This window comes from Ictalurus punctatus, chromosome 15 (assembly GCF_001660625.3).
Source record: "Ictalurus punctatus breed USDA103 chromosome 15, Coco_2.0, whole genome shotgun sequence".
Classification (NCBI taxonomy): Eukaryota; Metazoa; Chordata; class Actinopteri; order Siluriformes; family Ictaluridae; genus Ictalurus; species Ictalurus punctatus.
The window spans coordinates 7,642,058-7,654,427 of NC_030430.2; the positions used below are offsets into that span (position 1 = coordinate 7,642,058).

The 12,370-nt window shown below is 38.5% G+C and overlaps 1 protein-coding gene across 1 annotated transcript; it reads left to right on the forward strand.

Annotated features, from left to right (window-relative positions):
- Positions 1-8,102: 8,102 nt before the first annotated feature.
- On the forward strand, positions 8,103-10,849 carry LOC108262028 (phospholipase A2 inhibitor NAI). Its single transcript, XM_053686077.1, has 5 exons — positions 8,103-8,228; positions 8,318-8,428; positions 9,373-9,513; positions 9,815-9,922; positions 10,119-10,849. Exons 1-5 carry the CDS (start codon positions 8,180-8,182, stop codon positions 10,316-10,318), a joined length of 609 nt encoding a protein of 202 aa, XP_053542052.1. The 5' UTR covers positions 8,103-8,179; the 3' UTR covers positions 10,319-10,849.
- Positions 10,850-12,370: the final 1,521 nt, after the last annotated feature.

The window sequence follows — 12,370 nt, forward strand, 5'->3', positions numbered from 1 at the left end:
GGTCTATAGATTTTTTAATTATTATTATTTTTTAAAAACATTTTTGTGCTCAAAATTAGAACCTGTACATGAAATACATTATAGCTTTTTATTAGTATTACCAAATGTTTTATTTGCGAGAGAACCAAACATCTTTGTGGCTGACATGTTTACTTTGTTTATAAATATCATATACAGTCATGGCCAAAAGTTTGCGATCACTATACTATATATTATATATTTATAGTGATCACAAACTTTTGGCCATGACTGTAGACAAATATATCAATATACTGTAGACAAATCATACTTGTCTGTCTGAAAAAATGCCAGATCTTATTTTCCATAAGGTATTTATAAGGCAGACATACAAATCCAAAACATGAATCAACACCGTGAATGGGAAACAGACAGAGGTCAGCTGATCAACAAATAGCAAAGACTAGGCAATAGTCTAGTCTAAAAAAATACAAGACTGTAAATGAGAAAGCAAAAGTATATCAAGAAGCAGGAAATCGGAACACAGAACAAAGGCTCGGTAATGACAGACGGGTGAATGCTGATTTTATTATCCACCCGCACAATTTCTATACCGCTTATCCTACAGTGTCACGGGGACCTGGAGCCAATCCCAGGGAGCATGGGGCACAAGGACGGCCGGGGTACAACCTGAACGGGGTGCCAATCCATTGCAGGGCACAGTCACACACACATTCATACACTAAGGACACTTTGGACATGCCAATCAGCCTACCATGCATGTCTTGGGACGGGGGGAGGAAACCAGAGTGCCCGGAGGAAACCCCCACAGCACGGGGAGAACACGTAAACTCCGCACACACAGGGCATCGGCGGGAATCAAACCCCCAACCCTGGAGGTATGAGGCAAACCTGCTAACCACTAATCCACTGTTGCTGCTGCTGCTGTTATTATTATTATTATTATTATTATTATTATTATTATTATTATTAAAAAACCATAAATACATTTTTAAAAAGTGCAGATGTTTCATTTCACAGAGGTAGTCTCTGACACCAAAATATTAATATTTTATTTCGAATTATAGATATAATAAAACGGGTATTTCAAATCTCAGTCCCAGTCATATCGGTTCACACTGACCTACTCCATGCTCACAATAAAGTTGAGTTCATTTTACTGTAGAATTTTAAAGTAACTGCTCGTCAAACTCACTGGATCTGACAATATAAATGAACCTGGAGGCACTTTTTAAATCTATTATAAACTTGGCATTTCAAATCCCCAGTCGACGATCAAAATCACTTATATCAGTTCACAGGTACTCTGTGTGCCAAATAAAAGGTTATTAATTTATTCTAGAAACTTTGCATATATCAACTTCAAGTGTAAAAAGAGCAGTGAATCGAATTGATCCAAGAGAAGTTGAACCTACTACAGAATGCTGATTACACATTGTAAATCTAAAAACCTTTAAGCCTGTATATTCATAGATACTGTGAATTGGTGTGTGTTTGTTTTGTTACTTATTTTGTTGGGAAATTATGTTAGATTAAAATATAAAATAGAGACATTAAGAAAAAGGGATAAAAAAAGACCTCCTGTACGTAGAGCTAGAAGAAGGGGCGGCAGCAAGGTGAGCCTGCAGAAATAGATAAGAAGAGTCCTGCGTGTGTACAAAAGACACGCCCACAGACACTCACACGAACACAGAGAAGAGTTTAACTTTATGCAAACTTTATGCAATTTAATTAAGTAAACACATATAAAAGAATGATTTTTTAACAGAGGTTTTACACGAGAAATCAGGGGATGAATGGTTTTCCTGTTTACGGCCCAAGGAAGTTGAGAAGCCTGAGTGCCTTTAGACGCGGTACAAATCGGGGGTGTTTACATGCCATAAGACATTGTATAGCTCGTCTGGATAGCCGCATCCAAATATCTTTTCTTCATGAAGGGCACTGAAATACAAGTTTGAATAGATGCCTCCATTCTCTTTCCGTAAAAGGCAGCACGGTTAAACGTGTCTGAGTGCCAGAATCCACTTTATGCCGTTTAAGAAGGGGTCCGGTAAATTGGGTCTCTTGCAGTCTTCCTCTTAAAGGATGCTCCATGGGCTTGTTTAGAAGGCCCAGGGTTGATGGGATTAGATCGTACATCTAGAAATTACGGATATTAAAGAATACTTAAACATACATACAACATACATGGGGCTGGGCAGAAAAAACAACAAAGAGGATGGATAGAGAACAGTTTGTACTCACCCATGGTTCAGCGAAAACAAGAGAAGCAGGGGGAGAAAGGGGGGGGAGAGATCTTTAGGTTGAAGGAGATAAGGAAGAAGCCTCCCAAAAGTAATAAATAATAAAAAAAAACAGATGTTGGCTAATGACGCACGAGAACAGGTGGAGGCAAAAGTTATACTAGGAAAGTTGAGGGCCAACACAGTGAAAAGGTGCAAGCTGAGATCTGAGGGTCCTCCCTAAAGCTACATGCATGCTTTAATTGTATATAAGACAACTGTAAAGGATTGTGCTTTGATACTTGCCACCTACGGGTCAAGCACGTATCCCTGGTCCAGTAATACTGGTTTGTTTGGTAACTTGCTGAATAAACCTGCCTTATCTGTATCCAGTCTCCAAGAGTTTTGGTAAAGTTATTTCTTTAAAGTATAAGTCAGATTGGTTAATAAAGTATAGAAGTGTTAAAAGTTATTGAGCTAGCAGGGCCAGTGCAGGCCGAAGAAGACGAAATTTTCCTGCAATTTCTTCAAATGATCATTTTGTAGAAAGTTAACCTGCTTTGGTTGTGTAGGAGTCGGTGGCGGCTGGTCAATAGGGGGCACTGGGGCGGTGCCCTCTTTAAGTTATTCGGAGAAGAAGACTACTTAAACATGTTGTACATAAGGTATATGTATAATGTAATATATATATATATATATATATATATATATATATATATATATATATATATATATATATGATATTCACTTTTATATAGGAAGTAACTTGGGTCCTGTATGGAGTATAGTTGTAATTGACAACATTGTCGAAAACAACTGAAAGGTTGGGGTAATACTGTGCAAAGTGATGCTCTGCTCACAATTTGTCTGCTTTGGACCAAAAGGGGTGCCTTCCAGGAAAGAAAAGAAGGTTACACCCCCTCGCATATCAAGAAATGAAGCATAAACTAGATTTATATGTGAAATAAATCCCTCCCTCCATACACACACTTCATTGCACATCACCATAAAAGCAGGTTTCCTCTCAGGCTCGCATTTGAACCACATCTGCTTCATCTTCACACCACATCTTCTACAAAATGATGAAGTCTCAGGTCATACTCCTGCTCATCTGCATGCTTTTCTCCAAAGGTACTTAGTCTCACATTCAGTAAATTAGTAAAAAATAAAAAAAAATCCTATCAGTCAACTGTTTTTCTTGTTCATTCTTCATTCTTTTTTTCAGCGCTGTCACTGACTTGTCAGCAGTGTATTTATCCATTATCTGCAACATGCACGGATACACAGACCTGTGCAGATCAGTGTCTCACTTCCACCACTTCTGTGTACACGGGTAGTAGTAGTTAGTTCCGTCCGCGCAGCGGGGCGCATCGGGCAACAAGCATTCGCCAGCGGGCTCGGTCGGAAGCGTCGATTTCCACATCTTCCCACTTGACATCGAGCGCTCGTAGGTCTTCCATGAATGTTCGTCGCCATGTATTCCGCGGCCGCCCTACTCTTCTCTTCCCCCGTGGCGGCGTCCAGCGCAGCGCGATCTTTGCGTGGCGGTGGTCAGACATCCGTAGAATGTGTCCTGCAAAGCGCATTCTTCGCTCTACGACCATTTCTGCCAGGCTGCGGGAGTTTGTTCTTCTTAGAATTTCTTCGTTTGAAATACGATCACGGTATGATACACCGAGTATTCTTCTCAGGCATCGCTGTTGAAACACATTCAGCTTGTGGATAACTGCCCTCGAGCTCTTCCAAGTTTCAGATGCATAGATGGCGGTTGGGATGATGATGCTATTAAACAGGCGAAGTTTGCTGTGAGTGTGAATAGTTCGCCTAGCCCAAATCGGTTGTAGCTGTTGGAAGACTGCAAATGCTCTGCCGATTCTGCGATTGACATCCGCGTTAGTCCCACCATCCGCAGCCACAATGCTGCCAAGGTAGGTGAACTGTTTGACTTCTTCGATCAGCTGGTTGCTCACCGTGATCCGCACCGGCGTCATCCGCCGACGGCCATGACGTTGGTCTTGTCAGTGCTGATCCGTAACCCAACTTTGGCTGCTTCGTGCTCCAGGCTAGTGGTCATCTCCTGTAAGACTTTCCCATTCTGCGCCAATAGCGCAATATCGTCGGCGAATTCCAAGTCGGTCAGGTGTCCCTGGCCTGTCCACGGAATTCCAGACGCTGGCTGTGTTAGTGCTCGTCGCATGACGAAGTCCATCATCATGAGGAAAAAGAATGGTGAAAGAATGCAGCCCTGTCTGACTCCAGTCTCGATGGTGAAAAAGGCAGTATGACCTGTGTCCGTCCGGATGCAACAGCTAGAATCCTGATATAAGTACACGGGTAAGTAAAATAAATTATTACTTCAGTTCCTTATGAATAATGAAAATAAATGTGTATATATACTCAGTAAGAAATAAGGCAGTTGATTATTTTACTGTAACAGTAGGTCCTGATGTGTTTTTTTCTTTCTTTCTCCTGAAGTTGAAAAAAATAAATAAAAAATAAGCAGCTTGTCATGTTTACGAGAAAAAGAAAGTGTAATCTCCTCTGTGCTGAAGACCCCCCATGTCTTTACATCTTTACATCTTCTCATTATATATATCCATCCATCTTCTATACTGCTTTATCCTTTTCAGGGTCACAGGGAAACCTGGAGCCTACCCCAGGGAGCATTGGACATGTGGTGGGGTACACCCCGAGAATATAATGAGAATATATCTCATTATATATCTCATTATTTATATATAAAATATGTTGGCTTCGTGGTTAAGGTTAAGGTGGTTAAGGTTAAGGTTATTGATCAGAAGGTTGGGGGTTCAAGCCCCAGCACTGCCAAGATGCCACTGTTGGGCCCTTGAGCAAGGCCCTTGACCCTCTCTGCTCCAGGGGAGCTGTATCATGGCTGACCCTGAGCTCTCACCCCAGCTTCCTGACATGCTGGGGTATGCGAAGAAAAGAATTTCACTGTGCATATGTATATGTGATCGATAAAGACTCATTATCATTATCATTTAACGCTGTTCCACACAATTAAATACAAGTAGAAACCATTAAAATGTGTCATTCCTCGGTAAAATGAAACTTGTAATAATGTAGGTTTTCCTGTAACGAGCTACTTTACTCCATCAGGGAAGGGTGTTGCATTGTGTCACACTACACCGTTATTTACCACTGCACTTTTCCTCTATCACATATTCCTAGTCTGTATTTGTCTTGCTATCAGATGCAGGAGTAGTATGGAAAGCCAAAGGGGTCATATAGAAATCACTAGTGGTTTTTGAAATAGGGGTAGTACAACTGTGTTATTAAAGTACATTAAACTATAAACACAATTAAAAATCCCTCTCAATACTGCCTGAGGCCCACTAGTGGCTGAGACCCAGGGCTACAGCCTTTGTAACCCTTTGGGTAAATGCAAATAATCAAACATAACTTTATATTTATTTTAGTATAAAGTTGCGTTTCTGCTTAACACGGTTGTAAAGACTGGTTATTTGAGTTACTGTAGCCTTCCTGTCAGCTCTGAACACTCTGGCCATTCTCCTCAAACTCTTTCAGCAAAAAGACATTTCTGACACAGAACTGCCACTCACTGGATTTTTTTTTTTTAAATCACTACTGTGCATTAAAGTCTCAGGAGATCAGCAGTTTCTGAAAAACCCAAACCTACCAGTTTTTTTTCCCCTGCTGTTTTTTTCTTTCATTATCAACCATATCACATGCTTACCTACTGCAGTATTACACAATACACCATTTTCCTTTTTCACATAAGCAGTTCAACATTATTTTTAAATCAAGTACATCACATCATGTAAACTATTGTACAAGCTCAAGTTCAGTACTTCTTATATTAATGTAGAACACATGTTTACACTGATATGTATAATATCCTATAGGTGGTGCAAAGGTGTCAGATGTTAATGTGAAGACTTGCGGCATGGCAGATTCGTGTGTAACCGGGAGCATGAACCTGGGAATGATGAAAATAGATAACAATGCCAAATGCTGCAAAACTGATCTCTGCAACGCTGAAACACTGCCAGGTAAAACAACACACTGTGAAAGCGGTTCAGTTCTCTGTTTTTATTTTCCATTTCATTCAAATTCTAGATATCGTTTTTATTATTTCACAGTAAAAACAAGAGGCAGTTCCTCTTTATAGTTATGTTGTATGCGTGATGGAGGATAATGCATGCTTAAATTTTTTATATAATTACAGTAGATTATATTTTATCTTCCAAGTATAGTATTAGATATTATTGGAGTAATTCTTGGTGACGTATGAGACATAATGAGCTGTTAGTTTGATTTTATTTCTCTGCTAAGCTCTTCGGAAGCAGGCTCCCAATGGGAGATCGTGTTATAGCTGTGATCATAACGGCTGCTCAGTAACAGTAAACTGTGAAGGACTGAAGATCGCTGTGTCACTGCATCAGGTGAACATGTTCATCTCTGTTATGGATGTAACGGTATATGAATACTTTATTCAGAATGAATAAAAATTAACAGGATTTTTTTTTTTAGGAATTTTGACCACACAGACATTTTGATGACTTTTGTTGTTTATTGCTTTATTTATAAATTTATTTTCTCTCTCTCTCTCTCTCTCTCTCCCTCAGTTCAACAAGGGAGCAATACCATCTCTATGAAAGGATGTGTATCCAAGAGCTTCTGTGCTGCTTCTGGAACAACAAGCACATAAGGAATCGGTATATCAAACATCCAGTGTTGTGTACTTAAATAAATACTTATTCGCATTTACATTTACAGCGTTTATGGAGTCTAATACATATGTGCGATGAAACCTAGGAGAAGTTAGAAGAACAGGTTTCTTTTTTTGAGTTGTTGATTTAGATTTTTGTTTGTCTTGTAGTGTTAACTGTGGTATTTTGTCATGTACTTATTAGTGTTTAACGTGCTTCTACTGTATATATGTCAAATTCATTCAACTTTCTTCCCTCTATCGTACAGCTGTAACGTTCCATCTTATGAGGTTTTCAACACTGTGCATGTCTATCTCATAGGTCTTTTCTGTGGTTTTAAAAGGCTTTCCTGTTTTTCTTGTCCACAGTGGCACAGTTTAAGCAGAACATTTGAAACATAAGCAGACAAAATAAATAGTTTTCTACAATATTGTCTTTTCATAAATTAACCTGAAAAACTTCTAGAATATGACCGAGACAAAGCAATTCGGTTTTAGCAGCGTATTTAACAGGTTGAATGAAGCGTCTGTCCAGACAGCAATCGAGAGCAATACTTTGGGGATCTATGTAATAAAAGTTATAAAACTGTGAAGTTTAGCTACAAATACGCTGTACACACCAAAAAAGTTTGGTGTCTGGATGATCTTTTACACTTCACACACCTTTTAATCCTAATTCCTCTATATAAACAATCAGTGACATATATTAAGCAGGATTTCATACTGTGTTTGTGATTATTTTCTGTAAAACCTTTATATTATATAATCAAGTAATGCAACGCAAATATGTCAAAACTAAGAAGAAATCATGGGAAGACACATAAAATCACTATGAAGCTACTTTATTTGTTTGCTGAAAATAACTTGATTCCACTGTGATGAATTTACATGAACAAAGGAAAATTATGTTGAAGTAACTTATCTAAATCATGTAGAAACGATGTGCATGATAAAAAATCATGTAAATCCAACCCAAAAATCATGCATAAATGGACAACAGTGAACACTTCCAAACCCTGCAGAACACTATTGTGTTTTAAGGTGAGGCTCTTTGGACCTCCAGCAGTGGCTTTCAAGAAAGGCAAAGCTAAACCCTTTTTTTAAAAAATGAAACTTAAGATGTATTTATATGTGGAACAAATCCCTCCCACCATACACACCCCATTGCATATCACCAAAAAAAAATTATAAAAGAAAAGGGCTTCCTCGTAGACCTACCTTACTCACATTTTAACCTCATTCAAACTATTTTCACCCCTCAAATTCTACAAAAACACCAACGATGAAGTCTCAGGTCACACTCCTGCTCATCTGCATGCTTTTCTCCAAAGGTAATGAAGCCCACATGGAGCTCATTTCAGTAAATTAGTCCTTTTTTCCCTTTTTTTTTCATCATGCAACAATTCTTGTTTTTCTTCAGTGCTGTCATTGACTTGTCAACAGTGTATTCCAAAATCATCTGAAAAATGCACAGAAGAACAGGTGACCTGTGCAGATCAGTGTCTCACTGCAACCACTTCTCTGTACAGGGGTAAGTACAAGAAATGATTACGCCAGTTCCTTACGTATACATGTATATACACATATATAGAGTAAAACATGGCCCGGCGGTTGATGTTCTGATGTTCTGTAACAGCATGTCCTGAAGTGTGTTTTTACTTTCTCCAGTTTATCTCTCTCTCTCTCTCGCTCTCTCTCTCTCTCTCTCTAAGTTAACAAGACCAAAAATAAATCTTCCGCTTGTCGTGTTTCTGAGAAATCGAAAGTGTAATCTCCTCTGTGCTGAAGACTTCCTCATGTCTTTACATCTTTACAGCTGTTCCACACTTTTAATCGCTGTAATAATGTAGGTTTTCTTGTAACGGGCTACTTTTTTTTCCATCAGGGAAGGGTGTTATATCCCACTGCGTATTTCCTCTACTCCTAGTCTGTCTTTATCTTGCTATCAGACGCAGGAGTAGTATGGAAAGCCAAAGGGGTCATGCAGAAGCCAGTGGTGGTTTTTAAAATAGGGGTAGTACAACTGTGTGTATATGAACACGATTAAAAATTCCTCTGGATGCTGAGGCCTCTGACGCCCCCTAGTGGCTGAGACGCAGGGCTGCAGCCCTTGTAGTCCGTTTATTCATTAATATTACTCCAAAAAGAGAATTGTTTATTTAAAACGCTAGCTACTATAATCATTAAGAACAGCTGCTAGTTAATGTAGCTAGCCACAGTACATGTTGAGACGTGGGTCCATCCTGTGAGGATTGCTGTTTCTGTTAGTGAGTTGAAGCTATGAGTATAAATTGGAGGCTATTTTGCTATAGAAAAAACACTTGATCGTCCAGTTTTTACTGGACAGTTTTTGTCCATTACCTGTTTTTTTCCCCCAATGGGTGTTCATTATCAACAATATCTCAAGCTCAAGTTCAGTACTTCTTATATGAGTGTAGAACACTTGTTCACATTGATATGTATAATGTCCTATAGGTGGTGAAAGGGTGTCAGATGTTAATGTGAAGACTTGCGGCACCGCAGAGACATGTGTAACCGGGAGCATGAACCTGGGAGCGATGAAAATAGTCAACAATTCCAAATGCTGCAAAACTGATCTCTGCAATGCTGAAACGGGTAATATAACACACTCCTCAAAGCGGTTCAGTTCTCTGTTTTTATGTTCCATTTCATTCAAATTCTAGATATCTCTTTCATTTCACAGTACAAACTTAGAATTTGTTACTTAATCTTTGGCAGTTCCTCTTTATAGGTATGTTGTATGAGTGATGGAGGATAATCCGTGTTTACATTTTGTAATCTAATTACAGTAGATTATATTTTATCTTCCAAGTATAGTATTAGATATTATTGGAGTAATTATTGGTGATGTACGAGACACAATGAGCTGTTTGTTTGACTTTTTTTGTTTGTTAAGCTCCGAAGCAGGCTCCCAATGGGAGATCGTGTTACAGCTGTGATGCTAACAGCTGCTCAGAAACAGTGAACTGTGAAGGAAGTGAAGATCACTGCATCAGTGCATCAGGTGAACATGTTCATCTCTGTTATGGATGTAATCAAATATGAATACATTATTCAGAATGGAAATATATAGGCTACTGCTCTAAACTTTTTTTTTTTTTATCTTGACCACACAGGGCATGTGGTTGAGTGTGCACTGGGTGCACTTTCATAATTTTCCATTCCCATATTTCTAAATACTCTCTCTCACTCTCTCTCAGTTAAAGAAGGGAGCAACACCATGTCTATGAAAGGATGTGTATCCAAGAGCCTCTGTGCTGTTTCTCAATCAAGCATGTCAGGAATCGAAATATCAAATATGCAGTGTTGTGAGGGGAATCTGTGTAACGGTGCTGAGAACTTCACACTGAGTTTCCTCCTCATGATCGTCCTTCAGCTCTCCTCCGTCCTCTTCTGCTGAAATCTCCACTGATGGAGCCTTATATAATTTAAGACAAAACACCAAGAAGTAAAAGTTTCTGTTTCTTTTTATAGCCTGCTGATTTAGAGTTTTGTTTGTTTGTTTTAGCATTAACTGTGGTTTTATACTATATATCATGTCCTGTTCAATATTTCAAGCAAAACATATCAGTCATGTGTCTCAATGTTCTATTTGGAGACTGTGAGATGATGATGATGATGATGATGATGATGTAAATGTTCATGAACAGAACCTACCACCAAAGTATTTTTTTTATATATGCAAAGCAATTAGGAAGTCCAGTAATATACTCAATTTTACTCAGGTCTACAGATTTATTAATTTTTTTATTTTATTTTTATTTTTATTTTTAAAAACAAAACATTTTTGTGCTCACAATTGTAACATGTCGATGAAATACTTTTTATTATTATTATTTTATGCTTTTTAATTTTATTATTATTACCAAATGATTTATTTATAATAATAATAATAATAATAATAATAATAATAATAAATCATAGACATGTATGTATGAATTGTGAGTAGTGCAACGCCTACACTTGAAGAAAAAAAAAAGAGGGTTAATGAATATAATACACATGAACTATATAACATTTTTTTAAAATAATCTACAACTGTAATATAGGATTTTTTTGTAAAATTCTGTTTCTATAAAGAGTATAGTTTATAAATAAACTTGAGATTTTTATGAAAAGAGAAAGCACACGAGTGAAGAAGGCGACCTCAACCCGCTACACACTTCCTGTATAAAGCGCTAGGCAAAGTTGCCAAATAACACGCGGACACTCAAAATTTCAGATGGAAAGGTCTCTCTTTATTCAAAGAAGAACAGAGTATGTTGTGCTTGACACACAACAGAGGCAATGGGTTTACTATTGAGAGCAAGAGAGATGGCATTTTTGCATAAAACACTATGCATATCAATGTAAGAGAGGAACAACTCCATATATATGGTATTCAGAAGACATGGAAATGGTGAGAGGCTGTATCTGCCCATAAACGGTTGAAACTGGTTCCATTAACTATCAGGAGAATTAACTAATGGAGAGGAGTGTAACCTCATGTACACATGTTTAATATTCGGAGGAAACACAACATGCAGTCAGTAGAAACACTTTTTAGAAGTGTTCTCAAAATTTTTAGACGTGAGAAAGATATAAAGAAGTGATAAGTAATATCTGAAGCATGTGTAACATCATGCCTATCTATCCTTCCACTATAGAAAGCCAAAAAAATAAAAAAATTCTCTCTGACTCTGAGGAGCCAGAAGTTTGTGCTGAAAACTGAGAGCAGCTCTCAAACATATAAAGTGCTGCTTGAAGTTATTACTAAGGCTGGGTGAGCTTTTTTGTTCCTAAGTGAAAAAAATCTCCCTCACACTACAGAAATCCCTTTGTTTCCAGAAGTGCATAACAAAATATCACGCATTTGGGTGAAAACCATACATAAGCGTATTTATAACCCCGCAATGTCAGATTATTTAGACATCCTGTGGAATGAACGGCACAGCTATTTAGGTATGCCAAAGGTGGAGGAGGTGCTCGCGAGCTACCTCTCTCCATCGACGGAAGGTAATTTAGGGGGGCCAGCTTTGCCATTCAAGCCACCGTGTAAGGCCACCAAGGCGTTGGTGTGCAAGGCCTATGCAGTAGTGGGTCTTGCTTGTGGGTCACTGCAGACAATGGTAGTGTTACAGACCTACCAAGCAGACCTTCTGACCTTCCTTCCCTGTTGTGTCGACTTCACCAGGGCATCCACGAGTGTAGCCCGGGTCAGTGCTACTGCGAGGGAACAATTTCCTAATCGAAATATTTTTCATGACACAAAATGATATTAATGTTCGTGCCAATGAAAAAAAATGATGCATGCTTCATGGGTTGTTTTATTGTTAAGAAAGACTAGTCCAACAAGTTGAACTCCACTGCAAACAAGTCGAGTCCTTTCAGACAAAATTACCCAATTACCTCTCTTATTTACCTCAGGACATTGGTTTGGTTTCAGGTCACTGTATGTTTGGAGGAATGCTGT

Coding starts and splice junctions, on each gene's coding strand:
- LOC108262028 (XM_053686077.1), top strand. CDS start 8,180: ATGAAGTCTCAGGTCACACTCCTGCTCATCTGCATGCTTTTCTCCAAA. Junction 8,429..9,372: donor AACCACTTCTCTGTACAGGG/GTAAGTACAAGA, acceptor AATGTCCTATAG/GTGGTGAAAGGGTGTCAGAT. Junction 9,514..9,814: donor TCTCTGCAATGCTGAAACGG/GTAATATAACAC, acceptor TTGTTTGTTAAG/CTCCGAAGCAGGCTCCCAAT.